This window comes from Oreochromis niloticus, linkage group LG17 (assembly GCF_001858045.2).
Source record: "Oreochromis niloticus isolate F11D_XX linkage group LG17, O_niloticus_UMD_NMBU, whole genome shotgun sequence".
In the NCBI taxonomy this organism is placed as follows: domain Eukaryota; kingdom Metazoa; phylum Chordata; class Actinopteri; order Cichliformes; family Cichlidae; genus Oreochromis; species Oreochromis niloticus.
This window is the reverse complement of record NC_031981.2, coordinates 19728613-19747808: the sequence shown is the minus strand read 5'-3', so window position 1 is coordinate 19747808 and position 19196 is coordinate 19728613. Positions and strand designations below refer to the sequence as shown.

The 19196-nt window shown below is 40.3% G+C and overlaps 2 protein-coding genes across 2 annotated transcripts in view; one reads left to right on the top strand and one right to left on the bottom strand.

Annotated features, from left to right (window-relative positions):
• Positions 1-3883: 3883 nt before the first annotated feature.
• On the bottom strand, positions 3884-10267 carry LOC100697957 (E3 ubiquitin-protein ligase TRIM21). The gene is made up of 3 exons (XM_003448127.4): positions 10190-10267; positions 6214-6496; positions 3884-6085 (listed from the first exon to the last, which is right to left on the bottom strand). Exons 1-3 carry the CDS (start codon positions 10193-10195, stop codon positions 5016-5018), a joined length of 1359 nt encoding a protein of 452 aa, XP_003448175.2. The 5' UTR covers positions 10196-10267; the 3' UTR covers positions 3884-5015.
• Positions 10268-12098: 1831 nt separating this feature from the next.
• The window catches only part of LOC100707727 (tetraspanin-8), a 15009-nt gene continuing 7911 nt past the window's right edge, over positions 12099-19196 (top strand). Inside the window, exons 1-2 of the mRNA XM_003448079.5 lie at positions 12099-12244; positions 13343-13450. Of these exons, the coding sequence (XP_003448127.1) occupies positions 13394-13450 (57 nt within the window). The 5' untranslated portion in view covers positions 12099-12244; positions 13343-13393. The remainder of the gene's footprint in view (positions 12245-13342; positions 13451-19196) is intronic.

Genomic DNA, 19196 nt, shown 5'->3' with positions numbered 1-19196 from the left:
AAATAAGTACAGTCAATCTGATCGCTCTATTTCCTCAAGAGGTCAAAGGTTTAGTGTCAGCTGCATTTAAAGAACTACAAAAAGCTCTTCCTGGTTTCACGGTCAGGCACGAGGCTTTCTATTGCTGTTGCTTCAGCTTCAGCAGGTGCTCCCATCACACCTTCCTGCTTCGTCGGTTTATTAATGATATTAGGAGGCAGAATGGAGTGTGCAGACAAACCCTCAGACTGAGGCCTGCAGTTCAAATAATTTGATGAAGCGTGGCGTCTGTATGCCTCAACAGCCCATCTGTGCAGCAGAGTTAACAACAGAAGGCTGACGAATTAGTAACATTTTTAGTTTGAATCGCTCTTCAGTGCGCTCCATAATGTTCATGATCTTACGTGAGAGAAGAAAACTGAAGGAATAAGAGTGCACAACAAAACCTGGAGCAACTCAAAAGCGAAAATTCAACAAAATAAGAAAAGATGGGTTTCCAGTTACATGTTTGGATAAATTTCCTGCAGACCTCTGAATTGAACTTTAGTCACACAACTCGCACATGCTGTTATCGGACGAAAGGTGGCGCTGTTCTTAAACTACAGCTCAGCTGGATTTTTAAAATGTCACACAATCCATGTAAATGTGTAAGAATAGAAAACTGGCTGTGTTAATTTAACAAGTTCAAAGTGTGAAACAGTTATTACAGTTTTCTATTTTCTCATTTTTAATTTAAATGCTTAAATTATTATTATTATTATTTAAATTATTTTCTCAAAGCTCGAGTTTTGGTTAATGATAACTAACCTGATGTTAAACAAGAAGTTGGACTTAAATAATGAATACAGGACAGGAAGTGACTCATTCGCATCATTAAATTATTTGTTGGTGAGCAACACACGGTGGTTTTAAATGGAGACTTCTTCGTTTTTGTTGGCAGACGTGAACTTAAAACATTGAAGGAGAAGTTGTAAAAACTCTTTGTGGACAGAGAGAGATTTAGGAGCTGTGAGGCTTCACTTATAAACAAACGCTGCTGCAGAGCCCGTTTGTGTACATGAGAGAAAATAATGTACTAAAGCCAAGCTCTGTTTCACTGGCTGCTCAAAATACAGTTTCAGAGACGAGTCTGAGGTTTACCCGCCAAATAAACAAAAATCTCCCTGCATCCATCGATGCTCGTGCTGCAGTTAGCAGCTTGTTTCTGAGAAATAAACAAAGCTGGAAGAGGCTAAAAAGTAAAGATGTTTCTGAGCTATCACATGTGTAATTTAGAGTGTAGCTCTTTATGCAGGGGAGAGTTTAGAGGAATGATTTATCGCATCCACACAGACTCTGTGCAGGTCCAGCAAACTGCAGCACTCTTCATGGCTGTTTTCTTTCACAGGTGATGTGTTTGTTCAAGATGATGAGACATAGATACAACTCATCCAGAAAGTGTTTACAGAGCTTCAGTTTTTCTACATTTTGTTGTATTTAAACCGTATTTTTTATGTTTTATTTTTAATAAATAGGACGCTCATGCAGACTTTTTTCCGTGTTGTCATTTTGGGGTATTGTCTGGAAAATATTGAGGTGAAAAAGGCAAAATGTGGAACAACCGAAGCGCTGTGAGTAGTAGTGAAGGGAAACAGCCATGAAGAATGCTGCAGTTTGTTAGACCTGATTTCTGTCCCATCCCTAAAATCTGCAGTTTTCAGACCTAACAAAGAGCAGAGCGCATACAATGTCAGTCTTGAAGTTCAGCTGTTGTTTTAATGCAACATGAAGTCATTAAAAACGTTCAGTGTTTGTTCATTTATGTTTACAACTTCTACTTTTTCAACCTTTTGTAAATACTTGAATCAGGACAAGTGAACTCGGTGTTTTTTCTGGGACTGAGCAGATTTTCAAAGTGACCTTTGAGTGACTCAGAAGTATCTGTAGGATTATTTTGTGTCTGCACTAAATCATTGTGTGTGTTTATTAATAAGCTTGAAAAGCTTGGTGTTGTCTTCTATCTACGGGCTGTGTGATTCCTTCTTGACAAGCAGAAATGTGAGAAACCTTCAACTTTGATAGGCTCGAATAAAAACTTTAGATTTAAAATCATCTTTAAAATCATCTCGGCCCCTATTAAGAAATCTTCATCGATGCCGTCCTGCTTCAGAACCACTAGAACGTCTTCAGCTCATCACGTGTCATTTCCTTCAGAGTGTTTGAAAGAAATAGTTTAACTAATGTGAAAATTATATTATAAACTTTACAAGAAAATCCCAAAAGGTTGATTCTGTTCATCTGGACGTAGCGTAAGTCCATTGATCAAAGACCGCTGAATGGCTAGAGGTACCATTCACACAGAGTTGGGGAATGGCTGCAATCACTTCATTGTAAGATGACGAAAGATGTACCAGAAATCATGGCAGAGCCTCCGCCGTGTTTTACAGCTGGCTGCAGACACTCACTGTTGGACCTCCCTCCTGGCCTCCACTGTACATACTGACAATAATGTGAGTCAAAAGTTTCAAATATGTTTTCATGGCTCCATCAGACCTACTACCACTGATTTTCAGTCCAGTTCATGTATAATTCAGCGAACCTCAGGTCAGAGTGAAGCGGCTTAAACAAACAAAAAGAAATAATTCTTCTAAAATGGTCCAGTGTAAGAACTGGAAAGGCAGGCTGGAAAGAAGCGTGACTCAAACTGGGTCATGCAGCAGGTGAACAACCTCAAGCAAAGCAGCTGATCTCCAACAGAATGACTGAAATGCTGCTGCAGGACCCTCAAGCAATGCTGTGAACAAGAGGGGTCCAAAATTCCTCCACAGTGATGTGAGACGAGTCACAAAGGGAAACAGTTTCTGCAGGTAGTTACTGCTACAGCTGCTGAATCATATACTGTGGACTCAGTTTTTCACAGCACTGCCGAGTCCTGTAAGAACAGATTTACTCAAAAATGCAAACGCAGCCCTGCTGAATGACTAAAAGGATTAAAGTCTGCAGTTTGAACACAAAACGGAGACTTGAACTTCACTTTGGAGATAAAGGCTCAGATAATTCTGTTAAACTTTCTAATGAGCTTCACTTCAGCTCACACAGGGCTGGTGGGCCAGTAATGGCCGACGTCGAGGACTGCAGGGTGTTTTCATGAAAACATGTCAGTAAGTCATCGCAGTTAACTGCAGTACACAAGACCCAACCGTACTGCTCCGGTATCTGATGATGAAACCACGCTGTATCCTTTGGTTAGTGTTTTCTGATTTTAGTGCTTCTCAGTTTACTGAAACATTACATCAGGAAGTGCAGCACAGAGGCTGGTTAGCACAGCTGGTTCCTGTTGGCTGAATCATCTATTACTCCAACTCAAAGCAGGTAGTTTTTCTTATTACTGTTACATTTTTGGCAGTTTTATGTGTCCTGGTGGTTATTTTGTAACCAGCCACCCATCGTGTCTTTATTACTTTACGAAGTTTGCATACAGGTAACATATTAACGCAGTCGCTGTCGCATGAAATACGAAGGGACTCAAATACGAAGGGAAACTGCAGTAAAATTTTTTGGGTGCTAATGTGGGACATAAAAAAAGACTGATGACATTATCCATCTTTATTAAAGTAAAATTCAGTGTGGATCTTTTCTAGTAAACAGTAAAGATTGCTTTCTTGAAGAAGAGGAAAAAAATGTTTGAAAACAAATCATTTACACCAGGTGTGTCAAACATAAGGCCCGGAGGCCAGATTAAACTTTTATTGGTCACAGCTTTTCCTACTGATAATGACCTCACCCACTGCCATCTGTACTCCAAATGAAATGACAGAAAACTGTCATTTCATTTGAATCTGTATTTAAAAAATTAAAAATCAGAATTTTAACAAAAACCTTCACTTTTGAAATTACAGGAGAGTCTGGACAATGAGCTATCAGATCTTCTTCTGTAACACATTTATTTATTCCATCTTAAATCAGCAAAATTTTTAAACATTTTATATTTGACCATCTCTGATTTGAACAAAAAATGTTATCATCCAAAGTTTTACCATTTATAATGACTGCAGAGAAAGACGCGCCTCGGTGAGACCACAGAGTCTAAATGTAGAAAAACCACACCTGCCTTTAAATGAGTTTATCTCCTGCTAGCTGCGTGCGAAGTTAGAACGGTTACCGTCGCAGTTTGGATCCCCACACTCGACATGCAAGTAAAACACGATCTGCTGGAGGGAGGAGATGTTTGAAAAATGACTGTCTGTGTGTTAAATAAGACCCTCAAGGCTGAAAACCAGTCTCTCTCTCTCTGATTGTTCGGGAAGGTTTTGCTTCTCTAGAGTTGAGACCAAACCCTGAACTTTTAGAGTAAAATATGACACAGAAGCTCATGTGCACTGGTCACCAGCATGGTCTTAAAAAAGCTCAGGCCAAAGTTACCTGATCAACCATGTAACTGAATACCGAGAAAAAATCTGTCAGGGAACGCCGTACTGAGCGTAAAACTGTGGCCCGTCTGTGAAACCTTCCACAAGATCACAAGTAACAACACACAAATTCTGAAGCTCCTACATCAGGGTGTCAAACTCTTTTTGGCTCATGAGCCACACAAAGACTTCAGAAGTGTGTAAAAACGTATTTCCCACGTTTCACTTAGACTTTTATCATTACAAAGATACTAGACGTTCCTTTCTTAAGCACCTTATTTGAGTGTGACGTGGCAAACTGCAGGCTTTAAGTTTGAAGGCTGTAAAACTGATGATAAAATAAACAATTCAAACAGCCCCATATAACACCATCTGTTTAACGACTGGAGACCCAATCCTGACCCTGCTGCGTGGCATGGGGTCGGTGAAGGGTTGATTACATTTTTGTGCTACTCAGCGGGCCACACTGGACCCTCTGAATTTTACAAACTACATTAACCCCTGAACACTCCCATTAGGTTAACAATGAACCACTCAAAAGTTGGCTAAGGATTTGTTTTCAGATGTCCACTTAGGGGTGATAAATAAATAAAGGTGGAGAAGCTGAAGACTCTATGATGAGTCTCACGCAGTTGAAAGGATGATTGATCAGATCTGATAGTTGTGATAGACAGGACAGATGATGAGCGGAGTGGAGTTTTGGCCATCACGAAGAGTCCCGGGGCTGAAGAAAGGTCGGAGTTTCTCTTTGAAGGAGCAGTCAGTGTAGCAATGAATGAGCTCTGCGGACTCAGCATTATAAAAGGAGACTGAACGATTCTCATAATCCACAAACACTCCCACTTTCCTTGGCTGAGAGCCCACACTGAGATGGACACATGAGGCTTTGTATTTTCCTGCCCTTAAACATATTGTCCAGAAGCCGTTTTCAGGGCTCACTTTGATTGATCCCTTCCTATTTATTGACTCTTTAGCGACACCTAAATCCCAGGAGATTTTCTCCTTAACCTGAACTTCATAGTAAAAGCTTTCTGAAGAGAAGCTCTGCTTTCCCACAACATTAATAACCTGGTCAAATCTATCTTGGTTGTCTGGGAGAGTTTGTTTTATGTCACCACAGTGAACTTGCTTCCCGTCCTCAGACAGGATGAGGTTGGGATGTGCTGTATCTGGATCCAGCGTCACATCCACGGCAAACTGCCGGAGCCTGTTCAGCTCAGTCACAGCGAGAAACATCTCCATGTCTTTGCTGAGTTTTTCCTTCAGCTGAGTGACGGTGCTTATCACAGTTTCTTTGTAAGATGGCTGGGGGAACCTGGCTTCTGTCAGCATCTCATTTGTGAAACTTGGCAGGGAGTCACGTTGGTCTTTGGTAAGTTGCTCCACCTCTTCGCTACTCTTGTTCAGCTCATAGATTTCCTTCTCCAGCTGCTGGATTAATCCTCCAGCCTGTTTCTGTGTCATTTTCTGCTTTTCATCGATCTCTCCGATGAGTTTATCCAGACTGCTCTGGACAGAGGCCACCAGAGCTTCAAACGCCCTCATGCTGTCTGAGGTCTGTCGCTCTGCAGACTTCCTGCTGAGCTCTGCTGTGCGTCTGACTTCACAGATCTTTATCTGCCTGTCCTTGATCATCAGATCAATTCGGGCTTTCATCTCCCTCAGTTTGGCCCTCCTTGTCTCATCCTCACATGGGAGCGCTGCAGAGATCTTGTGGTCTAAAACAAGCCAAAGCAGGAAAAGCTGTAAACAACTTTTTTAGTGAGGATTTTTCTCGAGCTGTATTAAATGCAATCATTCATGCAACTAATGTGAACCTTTATTTTTCAGCTCTTCATATTTTTACCTTCATTTGACTTGTTTGACAAATCCTGCACCAGATCATTTCTGTTGATCTTCCCTAAGATCTTCATGGTTATTTGCACAGCTCCTGAGGGGCGGTATTTTTGCACCATCAGATCAATCGTATCTTGCCTGTCCGCTCCTTCTAGTCGGGCCTGTGCGATGGCTGGAAATTTGTTTTTCACATCCTCCTCCTTGAGGAACCACTGAAAGTTCTTGAACTGTTCAGCTGTCAGACACTCAAGAATGCGCCAAAGATCTTCTCTAGTAGACGTCATTGTGGCTTCCTGATAAACCAAAGAGCAGAAATAGATGGGATGTTCGTGTAAGTGTTATTCTTGTATGAATATGAGCATTACGCTGCTGTGATAAAAGCGTCTTCTTGTGAATTGCTTGCATACTTTAAATAAATATTAGAGCAATATTAAAGTGCAGTTAAGACCTACAATGATTCAGTTTGCTTTGATTATGTCCTAAGTTTAGGCTTTGCAGTGTTGAAAACCTTCTGGATTCTTAACAAACGCAGCAGTGACACCAGATCACCGGATGCAAACTCAGTGTTTTTAGTCCTTTTCTCGTTTTAGGTGCGAGTCTCTGTGCTGCCGAGTGTGTTTTTGTTCACTCCACACGACTGAACATTTACAGCCATGCATGGACTAATTTGACTGAAATTTCCACTAAATGTAGGAAAGATCACTGTATAAATCAGGTAAATGAGCAAAGGTTTGGGTGTTTTCTTGTGAAAAAAAGAAGACAATCATCTGTGTCGGGCTCTGTGAGACGAGTCCTGACATGCTGAGTCTCAGAGAATCCAGATTATGTTACAGTTCCTTACAGTTTTCTTTACTGCTCCACTGAAATTAATCATAACATTAAATATTTAAGTCTTTTTGACTTTTTTTATGTTGAAATCTTCTTACCACTTCCAACGTGCCCAGAGAAAGTCACCACAGCTTGCTTTCCTTGCCTGCTTCTTACACGTCACATTCACAGCCTGAAAAATGTCAGTATGACATCACTCTGGACTGTCCTATGAGCTGCGCTTCATTTAAACGGTAACTCAGGTTGTTACACTCCACGTGTCAGACGTGTACGGGCAGACCAGACTGCACTATAAGAGTGCAGGAACAGGACGGACAGCATGTGAGCACATGGGGAACACCCGCTAAATCCAGCAGATCTTTTCTAAAAATAAGAAAACACTCAGTGAGAAGACAAAGAATGAAACATTTAATATTTCATTAAAGAATAAAGCTTAAAATGACCCCCAGTTCTTTTGACAATGTATATCATCTCCAGCCAAACTTTGGAGAACACTTAGACGGACCTTCAGCAAAAGGGAGAAGGTTGGGGTGGATGAAGGGTTCAGAAGATCATTGCTGAATAAACGATGGGAAAAACAAAACTGAGGCAAAACTGGCAAAGAAAAACCAGCACCGACTCAGAGACTCAAGAAGGCAGAGAAGTGGAGAGCTGATCCAGAGAGGTTCACCGATTTTTCAAACATCCTAGTTTTATTTTAAATGCTCACATTATTTATTTATTTATTTTTTTTATTTTTTTTTACACACAGAAACAAGTCTCACACGCCCCCCTGTGAATCTCTCCAATTCCTTCAGATTTGATGGCCTTCTGGTATGGACCTTGGTCTTCAGTTCACCTCACACATTTTCAGTGAGGGCTTTGTGGAGGTCAGTCAGTAACGTTCACAGTATTCCCACCACCGTGGTTCAATGTGGTGACGCTCTTCTTCGGGTTGTACTTCTCTCACTTTTCTCTTTAAAAACAACATAAGCTGCGTCTCTGTGACCAAAGAGCTCTAGTTTCATCTCATCTGACTAAGGTACTCACTTCTAACGTGAATAATCTGTCTCCAGGTTGTCCTTAGCACACTTTAGTCTCTTCTGCAAAAGTGGAGTTTTTCTTGGTCTGCGACCTCACAGTTCATGCCTGTGCAGAGTCTGAGTGATTGTTTTCATTAGCAACTCCTTCACAAGTGTCTGGGCAGTTGTTCTGAAGTCTTTAGATGTCTCTCACTTGTTTTCTTTCCAGGGTCTTTAAATTTTTTCGCATCCTACATCTGCCAGGTTTGTTCTGTACTGTGTGGCCCTCTTTGAATGACACTTCTCACTCCAGTTCCTGACAATTAGATATCAATCTCCTCCTGTATGAGCATCTATTCTTTTAATTCAAGTCTAAACTGACGTCTTTTGTTATAGCATCGATGCCTTCTTAGTAACAGGTCAAACCCTCGTGTAAGTTTTTATTTTAAAAGAATCCTCAGCAGGGGCAGATCTACAGAAATTTTCTTAGGGTGGCAAAGAAATCAAATGGAGTGGCAAAACCAAAGCCTTTTTTTCAAACACATATGCAGGTGGTTACATATGGTTAAAATGATTGAAATGCAGTAAGTATACACGCTTTTCATAAAAATATAGTCTATAACTTAATTATTTTCTGTAGCCCACATAATTAAACACTTTAGTTACATAAAACATGTGAGTTTTAATTTTATGTACTGTATATCCTGTATAATAAATAAATATGTAGCCCAATAACATCACAACATGGGGTGGTTCATTTACAAACACAAGTTCAACTTAAGTTTCACACTGTTTTTTGTTAGCAAAAAAAAATCAAATTGTTACATGCTTAAATTACACAAAATGTCAGAAATCTGCACCGTCATGAACAAAAATTTAAACCTAATTTTTCATGGTTTGTTGGATTAACCCTCTGAGGTCCAAAATATAACCGGCCATTTTTGACTCCTTTTGATTTTACATTTGTATTTCACCCTCAAATTGTTTCATTTTATTTTTTCCCCTTGCCTTGTTTGGGTTCATTTGTTGCGGCTCAACCTCACGTGTCTGAATTTAGTTGTTTTTTCATTGACAGACTTAGTATTACTGATCTGAAATCACACAAAAAAAGTAAAATCCCAGTAGTATTTTTCTACTGTAAAAAAAACACAGACATGTTGAGTCAATTATTATTTTCATAACTTGAAATGCAAATATAAACTTATGAAAACTTATGCACACATTTTGTAAGCATATACAACTATTTATCTAAAAATGCAGTCAATACACCTGCCGTTTAAAAAAAAAAAAAATCGTACAACCATTTAAAAATATTGCTAAAACTAAAATGAGAGAACAATCAGGTGTCGCAATAAGATGCCCCACAAATTATGTGTGTCAGTTAAAAGAAAAAGACAGAGGGATAAACCTGCAGGCCTGACAACAGGTGTATCACTCCGCTGCTACTTGGTGAGAGTGTTTACTTTGCAAATGTGCTTGTGACATTCTTTAGTCCCCTCAATGACACACAAAACAAAACAACGACTACACGACAGACTAACTACACTAACTCCACGCTAAACGTCACAAATCTCCCACATCTAAACTCTCTCTCACTCTTCTTGATGCATTCTCAATCATCCAGGTTTGGGGAAACCTGCAGTCAGCTGAGACTGAAGAAGTCACTTGGATGAGTGACGAAACGTTTCTCCCACAAAACGCTACGTCCAGATGAACAGATTCAACTTTTGGAGATCTCTCTCACTCTGTCTCTCTGCCGTTACCGTCACTCCCAGAACTCTGCCCTCTTCCGAAACAACCTAATCCTACCTGACTTTTTTTTAAAAAAAATTGGTCGACATGGTACATTTTTCCACCGATAGGAAAGAGGTGCCTTTTTTTCTTTCTTTACTGTTTTCACGCTGTCTTTAGAAAACGCTTTAAAACACACACACACCGTATTTAGAAAAAAGCATGGCTTATATATATATTTTTAACATAACTCTGGATTTACTGGCCTGTAATTAAAATTTAAAAACCGGTGTATACTCTGAAGTCCGAACTTTCACTATGAGTTGAAAAACCGAGTCAACGTGGCTGCAGCTTGTTGCTGCGTCAGCTTAAATCAGTCATGTGATTTGAAGGTGCAGCGTGTCCCAGAGGGTTAATAACACTAACCTTCATTCCATTTCCAGAGTGTAACAACCAACCACCTGTGCGAAATCTGAAATTCCCATGGATGTTGTTCAAAATGTGCTCTGGCTTACTACTGAAAACAAGAAAAAAAAACACCGGTTTGCACTATGGCCTGAACCATTTGTTAATGGTGGAGGGGGGGAACACTATGCAATATATTCAGTTTTAGCATTTATATTCACTGTTAACTGTAACTACGCTCAAAGTGTTAATGCTATCTTATTTTAATAAACAAGACTGTTATATGCAAAACTAGGGTGGCACTTGGGGTAGCAAGGGATGATTTTAGGGTGGCACTTGCCACCCCATGTCACCCTTCTAGATCAGCCCCTGATCCTCAGAACCTTCCGTTTTAGCTTGATTTTACAAGTTTGAGCATTACAAAGTTAAAGCATCATTGCACAGCAGTGATTTGTGATTCAAAAATAGAGGGCTAATAATACTGACATCTTTTTTCCTGAAATAATTCTGAAATAATTTATGCTAGTTTAGAAAATCCCTTCCTCTGTTTAAAAAAAAAAAAGTACTTGGGGATTTTTGACTAAAACTTTAAATGATTTTATCATCATCTGTATCATGAAGGACTAACGGGGAAAAGGGCAAAAACGATCCGGGGGGGGGGGAAGCGGGAACAAGAAAGACGACGAGCCAAATCAGCAGCAGTCTACCAGAATAAAACAGGAAGTGACAACGAGAGGAAAAAGACAATTAACTCCGAGATCGAGGAGAGACATTTAAACATTAAAAAACAAGAAGGAAGTGATATTACAAAATGAAACAATGACCAGACACATGCAAACGGCTGTTAGCAGTCAAACACCTGCCTGACTGCAGTCTCACAGCTGTGAGGGTATCTGTGAGCTCACAGACAGTGAAGGGGGAGCTGCAGTTACACAGGTGTGCACTCACTCTGCTGCATTTTCATACAGCTGCCGATAGATGGCGACTTACAAACACGTTTTACTGACAGAACTTCTCAACAACTCTGTGAAGTTTTTATTTAATTCATTCATACTCTATAAGATTAAAATAGGCTAATTATTCACTACATATTGAATGCCCTTCTTTTAAAGGAATCAACTGGTTTGATAAAGACTTTAAATATGTTTCGACTGTTGGCGTTTTCATTCTAACACCAACAGTATATACAAATATATGCAAACAAGTATATGTTTGCATATATTGAGGAAGCTCTTTATTTTTGTGTTTTTTTCAGTATTTATAGTTATAGTAGTTTATACTATAGTAATATAAAGTGAAGGTGATTGTAATTAATTAATTTTTACACTGTCTGCTGGAAATTAATACCAGTCTGAGAGGCCATTAGTTTGTTGTCTTCTTCTATTTTCCACTGCTTCTTTTAGGGGTCACCACCACAGATCATCTGGCTCCATCTCAGCCTGTTGCTAGAATCTTACCCTCTGCATGAACCTCCTCTGGGGTCTTCCTCTTTTCCTCCTGCCTGACAGCTTCATCCTCATCATCCTTTGCCAAGTATATCCACTATTATGTTTAAACCATGTCAGCCTCACCTCTCTAACTGGTGAAACAGTGACCATGAGGCGGTTTTATCCAAAGTCTCCATTTTTCACCGGGGGACTTTGTTTTCATTCTACTTTTAACTTAACCTGATGTTTGGTAAAAGCCCAAAGAGCTGCTGAAAATCACGGGAGAGCTCGAATGATTCGGATCTTGTTTCTAAATTACAGTAAAAGGTTAAAATACTTGTGATGATAACATGTGTAATAATCTACTGACACATAAGGTGGCTGATTCTGAGATGAGTGAGAAAATAAGGTGTACCTCTGTGTGTGTGTTAGGTCAAAACCAGAGAGAGAAAAACTCACTAGGGCAGAACAGAAAACCCGACAGTGAGTGGAGAAATGCTGGAGGTACTGGAGAGGTAATCAGGTACAAGGAGGCAGGTGCACTGATTGGGAAACTGGGAACAGGTGAGGAGTGAAAGGCTGGGGAATAGAGCGGAGCTGGGAGAGGCCTGAGTGGGTGAATGAATGAATGACAGAACGGAAACAGAAGGTAATGTGAATGATTAATCTGTCATCTGCTGGTTTACACCGAGATGTTATCTGCAGCTTGCTGCTTTGTTCTCATTTATTATGGGATGTGTGATAGAGGAACCAGGAAGAACACTATGCAGAAATTCGGGTGCACAAACACATGAAACAAGAACCTGAAATAATTTTCTTTTCAATATGGTGGCCTGGTGTCCAAGTTTTTGACGCTTTGTGTCTTCATCTATGTATAAAAGAACCGGGGTCTAAACTGTGGTTTGGTAATCTGATTTTACCCTGAAACCAGTCTCCGCTGATAGGGAAATGACTTTGTGAAGGTTCAGGAGTTTATGTTTGAGTGAAAATGTACCAGGCAGCCTCTAAGCTTGGTAAAAGGTGGAAACCCCAGAGAAGCTAGGTTGTCTCTTTCCTTACCCACCCACCAAAAAAAAAAAAAAAAAAAAAAAAGTCTTGCAGCTGGAAACAAAAACACCCAGTGTATTATCCCTGCAACTGAAAGCCACCTAATCAGGATTTTCTGGCTTTGTTTTACAGGTTATTTAAGACTAAATAAACTTCTCATGCTTAAACTAATCCCATTAATCTTGCTGGAACTTTGGCTTAGTGGCTTCTCAGTCAGATTTACGTTGCTGGTTTTGCTGGTGTCAGGCAGATGATCATTCAGATCATCTGATGCTGCTTTACAAGTATAAAACTGATCCAGATGGATGTGAATGTTTGAACCCATCCATCCATCCATCCATCCAACAGCAGTTGACTTATCAGACGCTAAAGTGAAACAGTTTGTTTATCCTCCTCTATAGTTATTGAAGTATCATTCAGATTCTCGTCCCAGCCGAGCAGTGAGTTTAAACATCTTTCCATATGTTGATCTTAATTTTATCTGCTTATAGTAAACTGGTGGGGGAAAAAAAAATGAGGGAATCCTGCAGGGAAAATGAAAATATTAAAAAAAAAAAAGAGGAAAAGAGAGAGGAGATGTGGAAGCAGGAGGAGGAGGGTGCAGTGAGGGACGCACCCTGAATGGGTGGAAACAGTAGGGCAGGCTGGTGTGTTTACTGGCCTGACGGACTGTGTGTGTTTGTGTGTGTTCACTGTGCAGGAAGCTCGAGTCCTCTGAAGCAGGCGGTCGACGTGAAGCGAGGCAAAAACCATGGCTGTTAACAAGTGTGTCAAATACCTTCTCTTCTTCTTCAACCTTCTTTTTTGGGTGAGTATTTAAGACAACTTGGGTTCTTACAGTTTATTCACAGGTGATGGATTGGGCAGGTGTATACAGGTGGCGTCTGAGTTTTTGAAGCTGTTCACCAGATTTCAACTGAGTCTGATTTAAAAGTTTGCAAAACTGCCGGTTTTATTTGACTTGTGGTTGAAGCGCTCAGTTTATTTGATTTGTGTCTCGTCTCTAAATCAGTTTGACAACTGGCACAGTAGTTGTGGCACGCTGGTTTAGGAAGCTGTGATGCAACTTTCAGTACTAAAGTTATTATTTATCTATTTATTTATTTCCAATTTATTTCTACTTTTTCTAACTTCATTAAGATTTTTCTTAAATTTGGTCTCTTTAACCCCCAGTCTTTCCCTTTTCTGCATTCTTTGTGTGTCCTGACCTCCCTTTCTTTCCGTCAATTGAGTAAAACAGGTTGTATCAGATTTTTTCTTGCTCCACAAACAGGTATTTGTTTGGTTTCTGGGCGTGGCTGTCCACTCCGCCCCTGAGTTGAGCAATCCAGCATGATGGTCCATGGATTTAAATGTTTTTTTTGTTTGTTTTTTTGTTTTTAAACATTGCTGTGTGTAGGTCTTTGGAGTTTCTCTGAAGTCTTTCCAAAAACCACTGTTTGCATATTTTCCAAACAATGTTTGCTCCATCCCACAGATTCTGTGCTGCTAGGAGCCCAACATGTAGCTTGACTGAGTAATTTTTGTTGTTGCTCAACACCAACCTGGTGGTGCCAGGAAACGTACATTATCTCTGTTTTTGTAGGTGGAAGAATGAAAGGCCTTTATCAGCTTTGGCGCTGAAGTATTTGACTAGCTGCTCCCACTACAAAGTTTAAAGACTTTAAGACCAGGAAGGATTTTTTTTTTTTTCTGACTTCACGTATTTGTACAAGGCAAGAGTTTTTTGTTTTTTTTGTTTTTTTCCCCTGTCCGAGCCAGAACTACAAACACTAGTGTGCTAGAAACGTAAAATTTAGTCTAAGTCTGACTCCGTAATTGTGAAGCTAATTACACTGTTAGCCAATGAGAACAGCACAAATAATCGTAATTTTTCAACCATGACGTGATCAAGATTTACAAAACAGACTTTTTCTTCAGCATCACCGTGAAGATAAACTCAGCAGTAAAGTTTTCACAGAAGTCTGGTCAAAAACTCAGGTTTCCTATAAACTTTTACAGCGCTCGAAGTCTTTTTGAAACCACAGCTGTCGCCACCTGGTGGCCTTCAGAGAGAATCCAGATCTGAGAAACTTCTTCAGTGACTTCAATGGCTAAGCGGTGTTTTTGTTTTTTAAACCGATCTTTGTTTGATGATGAAAGCCAAGGCTGTTGACGATTTCATTTTGTCGCCAGTTTGAAGATCACGCATATTAAACTGGTGTAAAATAAATGAATGCTAGTCTTATTCTCTTCTGTGTCACTTCAGGCGTGTCAGCAGACCGTAGTTTCAGTGAAATCTCAGAGTTTTTAGATTCTGGTGTAAGATGATGACAGTGCTCATAAAGCTGGCTTCATATGCTGTACATGATGATCTGCACTTGTATCCGTCTGGCCAAGTGGCCCAGTTTTGAAGTCATTTCTGTTGTTACAGCCTGAAGAGTCAGATATGTCATTGTTGGAGCACAGCCAGTCAGAACAAGCAGAAGCACGTTATCATGTTCACCTCCGCGGGCTGTGTGATGTACACTGAAACATTTGTGTGTGTGTGTATTTGCGTATTTGCAGGTTTAAACATTCTGTCATAAACTCATGCATGTAGCCTCTGGCATCTTGTAATCCTCATCAAGCAGTGCGTCCTGTTTGAAAGGTTTCCTCCTGCAGCCTGCTGTGGTTATTTTCAGGTCTTCTCTCAGATTCCCAGAACTGAAGTCAAATCGATCCCAACTTAATTACAGCCACTCAGCGGACGTGATGTGTTTACCTAATGATGGTGGTGAGGGTGGAGCAGGCCTCTTATTTTCTGTGGAGCTCATTTAATGCTGGTCTTCATATTGTGCTCTGCTGTGAGAAACAACAAAGAAAGATCCTCTCTCACCACCTATTGGCTCAAACACCACTCCGCCTTGTTCTTCAAGGAACTTTTAAGGTCTGTCTGTAAAGCACTCAGCCACAGAAACCACTGCAGACCAGCCCTCAGGAAGCATTACTGCAGCACTCAGCACCGACCAGAGGCACAGAGCCGAGTGGCATTAGTGTTGAGCTTTATTAATGTTTTATGTATTTTTCATAACTCAAACAAGGAGAATGCTTGTATTTATTATTATTATTATTATTATTATTATTATTATTAAAGCAGCTGTCAGTAAACCTGCCGCTAGAACTGAACATTTCGAAGGAAATCTAATAAGCCACCCATGGTTAACGGTCAAGTAAAGCACAGATATGGTACCACAAAATGGGTGACCACTCTCTTTTGGATTTGTTTTTTTCCATCTCATAGATTGAATAAGGTAAGAATTAGGTAAAAAATGATTAGAATGAGATTCAGAACATCCTGAATGACCACAGAGATGAACTAAAGGAAGATCCAAATGCAAAACAGCCACACAGCTGGCTCTCCTCTGGGTTCTGTGTCTGTGAGGCCTGTTTTGTGTCCTTCCTCTATTATCCTTGCCACAAATCCAGCAGATTCTCTGCGAGCACTTTCTGAATCTGATTTAATTCTTAATTGAGTTCAGAGACAACATTTGTACAAATCAGTCCAAATGTCACCTTTTGTTGGGATGTTTGAACAAGTAAAAAAGAGGAACTGTACTGTGTCATTTTAAAATGTTGCTTCCTGTTTATGTGAAGAGCTTCATTGTTTCCAGAATAATTTTTAAAAAAAAAATTAAATAACTGGAAGTTTGGGTGTGGGTTACCATCGGATATGACTTGTTAGTCCACTTGAAGCAGCGTCTTGGAGACCTCACTGAGGGAGGTGTTTACAGTTTCGGTGGTCAAATGACATTGCAAAGCTCTGTGGTTACTAGTAGCCACACTGCTGTGGCAGACGATGAGTCTCCAACTGTGAATCAGTGCTGAGGAATTAACCACCCTCATTCCTCGCTTTTGGGAACATGCCCAATCATGACGTACTCGCTGGTTTTACCTCTGACAAAATACCCTGTTGACTAAATCTAAAGTGTAGAAATCTGTCGTGTTTTTACTGATGAGAGTTGCTCCACACGGTTTAGTCTTCTTCTCTTTGACATTGAGAAATGTGTTCACACGTCTCTCTTCTCCTCCTCCCACGCGTTGACATTTTGTCGTGCTTTTATGAGAAAATACTTCTGATTGGCGGACTTCCAAATTCCTCCCGCCCTTCTGCGTAACTTCAGTAACTCTGGATGGATCTTGTTTGTCTAGAATATGTTTGACTCGTTTTTCTTCATTGACAAAAATGTCAGTGCATAGATCCAGCACATATCAATTTGATATGATACCGATGTTTGTATCTGTTTTTTTTTTTTTTTCTTTTTTTTCTTTTCTATAATATTTCAGCACTAATACTCCGAGGCCAAGATTAACCTGTGTGCATGCACCCTGTCACTGGGATCTCTAATCTTAATCTTTGTTGGGTTTTTCTGAGCTGCTCGTTTTTCCCATTGTGGTGGAGTCATGGTAAATAATTAACAGGCAACGTTAGCCTTGAAAGGCACTTAAAGGTTAAGTTGTGCATGTCGTGAAATCACTCATAAAAAGGACAAAACTGTGTGACAATAACACGTGAACGGACTTCAGCAGTTTCCCATTACATTAACAGAGCTGAGAGGGCCCCACTTGTCTGCCTCTGTGGGTTGAGGTTAAAAAGGCTCTAAATCAGAATCGGAATACTTTATTAATCCCTGAGGAAATCGTGTGGTAAATGTGAGAAAGAATAAGTTGGGATGAATTCCTGACGTAGTTTATAGTTCATAAAGGCTTCGGCCTTTCTTTCCGCTGCTCCCTGGGGCGGGTTCGTCTCTGATAGCATGTTGCTCTGCAGGTTTTCTCCTAACAGAAAGTCTCTCTGCATGTATGTGCTGTGATGATCCCCTGCAACCGTCGCCAACGCCTCCCAAAGAAAACAATGACTTTGTTTGGGTGTGGGGTTTTTTTGTTTGGTTTTTTTTTTTTTTGTTCCACTGATATGGCAGGTGAAACGCTCTTGTGCTGCACGCCCACTCACCTGACAAAGGACGGTTCCCAGTTCTCGGTACTGATTTGCACACACTCTCCTGGAAGTTGTGAGACCCAGAACCAAATGTCTGACTCTGCCGGTGGGAGAGTCAGACATGCTGTGTTTTTGGCCTCTATTCACTCTTTACTACATGAGGGCAGATGTCTCAACAGCAAACGCAGAGTCCAAAAACTGAGTTTTGTTTTGTTTCACCTCGGGCAGTATCGCCATCAGCAGGCTTTTGTTTGTTGTTAAACCGGCCTGAACGTCACTTCGCACTCATGCACCCAAAAGTTGTCCATGCGTGTTTGTGTGTGACACCGAGGACGATTTAAAGCGTGGGAAATGACACAGTGCGTTTTCTTTCCGCCCAAAGATTTGAGCAGCTCAGACTTGTTTTAATTCTGCATATGTTGTGAGTCGTCATTTTTGTTAATCTCATAATGATCTGTACAGCTTTCCTCTGCGCACTTGGTCAAGACTTCTCCCGTCACAGATTTTCAAATGTCACAGATTTTAAATGCTCAAACACTTTTCAGTATAGAAAAGGTTTGTGCAGAAAAGGTTTCCCCATAAAGAACTTGAAGTGCGCGTCCTTCCTGCCATTATGACCTTTTAATGACTCTGTTCTTAGAAATGAGCACGTCCCTTCGACTTCATCTGAAAGTCCATCTTTTGTCTTTTAAATCTAATTGTAGCCACGAGGAGAAAACAACTTCAGTGTGTTTTTCAGTATACAAAATGTACTACAGGAAACAGACAATGTAGGAAGTCAATACTATGCTGCTGCTTAACATTCCTGTGATTGACTGGGATCATTTATGACCCCTGCTGTGTATCTGTGACCTTTTTAATCACGGAAACCTACTTTTCCCGCAGCTGGACATGTTTTACAGGAACTGACCCAGAACACCTGTACAGGGAAAGAGCTGACTGTAATTTTCCACTTTTAATCACTAAATTGTGACCTTTTAAAGTTAACCAGGGTTTTACTTTTAGAGATATTTGAACAATGTTTGTTCCAGTCTCCTAAATCCTAGACACAGTCCACACAGATCAGTACTGGGGAGATAACAGCTGGTAGCAGGTGCAGTTTCAGGTGTTGCATCCTGAAATCGGCCAAAAAAAACAAAACTGAAAGCCTGATTCAGTTATAACGCACTTGAATACCTGCCACAGGTAGAGGAAACAGTAAATGGACCAAGCAGAGTCCTGAATCACCTCAATCACTCATCCAATTTCTCATTATGAACTAAACTGAGGTCTAATTAAGCAGCTTATACACTGATTGTAAGCGTTAAATGTGTGGTTGCTTACAACAGCGTGCAGGTCTGTATATCAGATAAATCACTGTGGCACATGGTCATCGCTAGTGATGGGAATAACGGCGTTACTTTTTTCAGTAACGAGTAATTTAACTAATTACTATTTCTGTTGTTACAACGCCGTTACGGTTACTAACAAGAAAATGCAGTGCGATCGTGTTACTTTTTTTTTTTTTTTCTTTTCTTTTTCCAACAAACGGACTGCTGAAGCTGTCTTCAGCCTACCGCACCTTAGATCAGTTGCACGGAAGTAGCTGTCTACGTAA

Bases quoted from the DNA above. Each gene is read 5' to 3' on its own strand.
- LOC100697957 (XM_003448127.4), bottom strand. The intron at 6,086-6,213 runs GTAAAAATATGA...GGCTTGTTTTAG, and splicing joins GTCAAACAAGTCAAATGAAG to ACCACAAGATCTCTGCAGCG.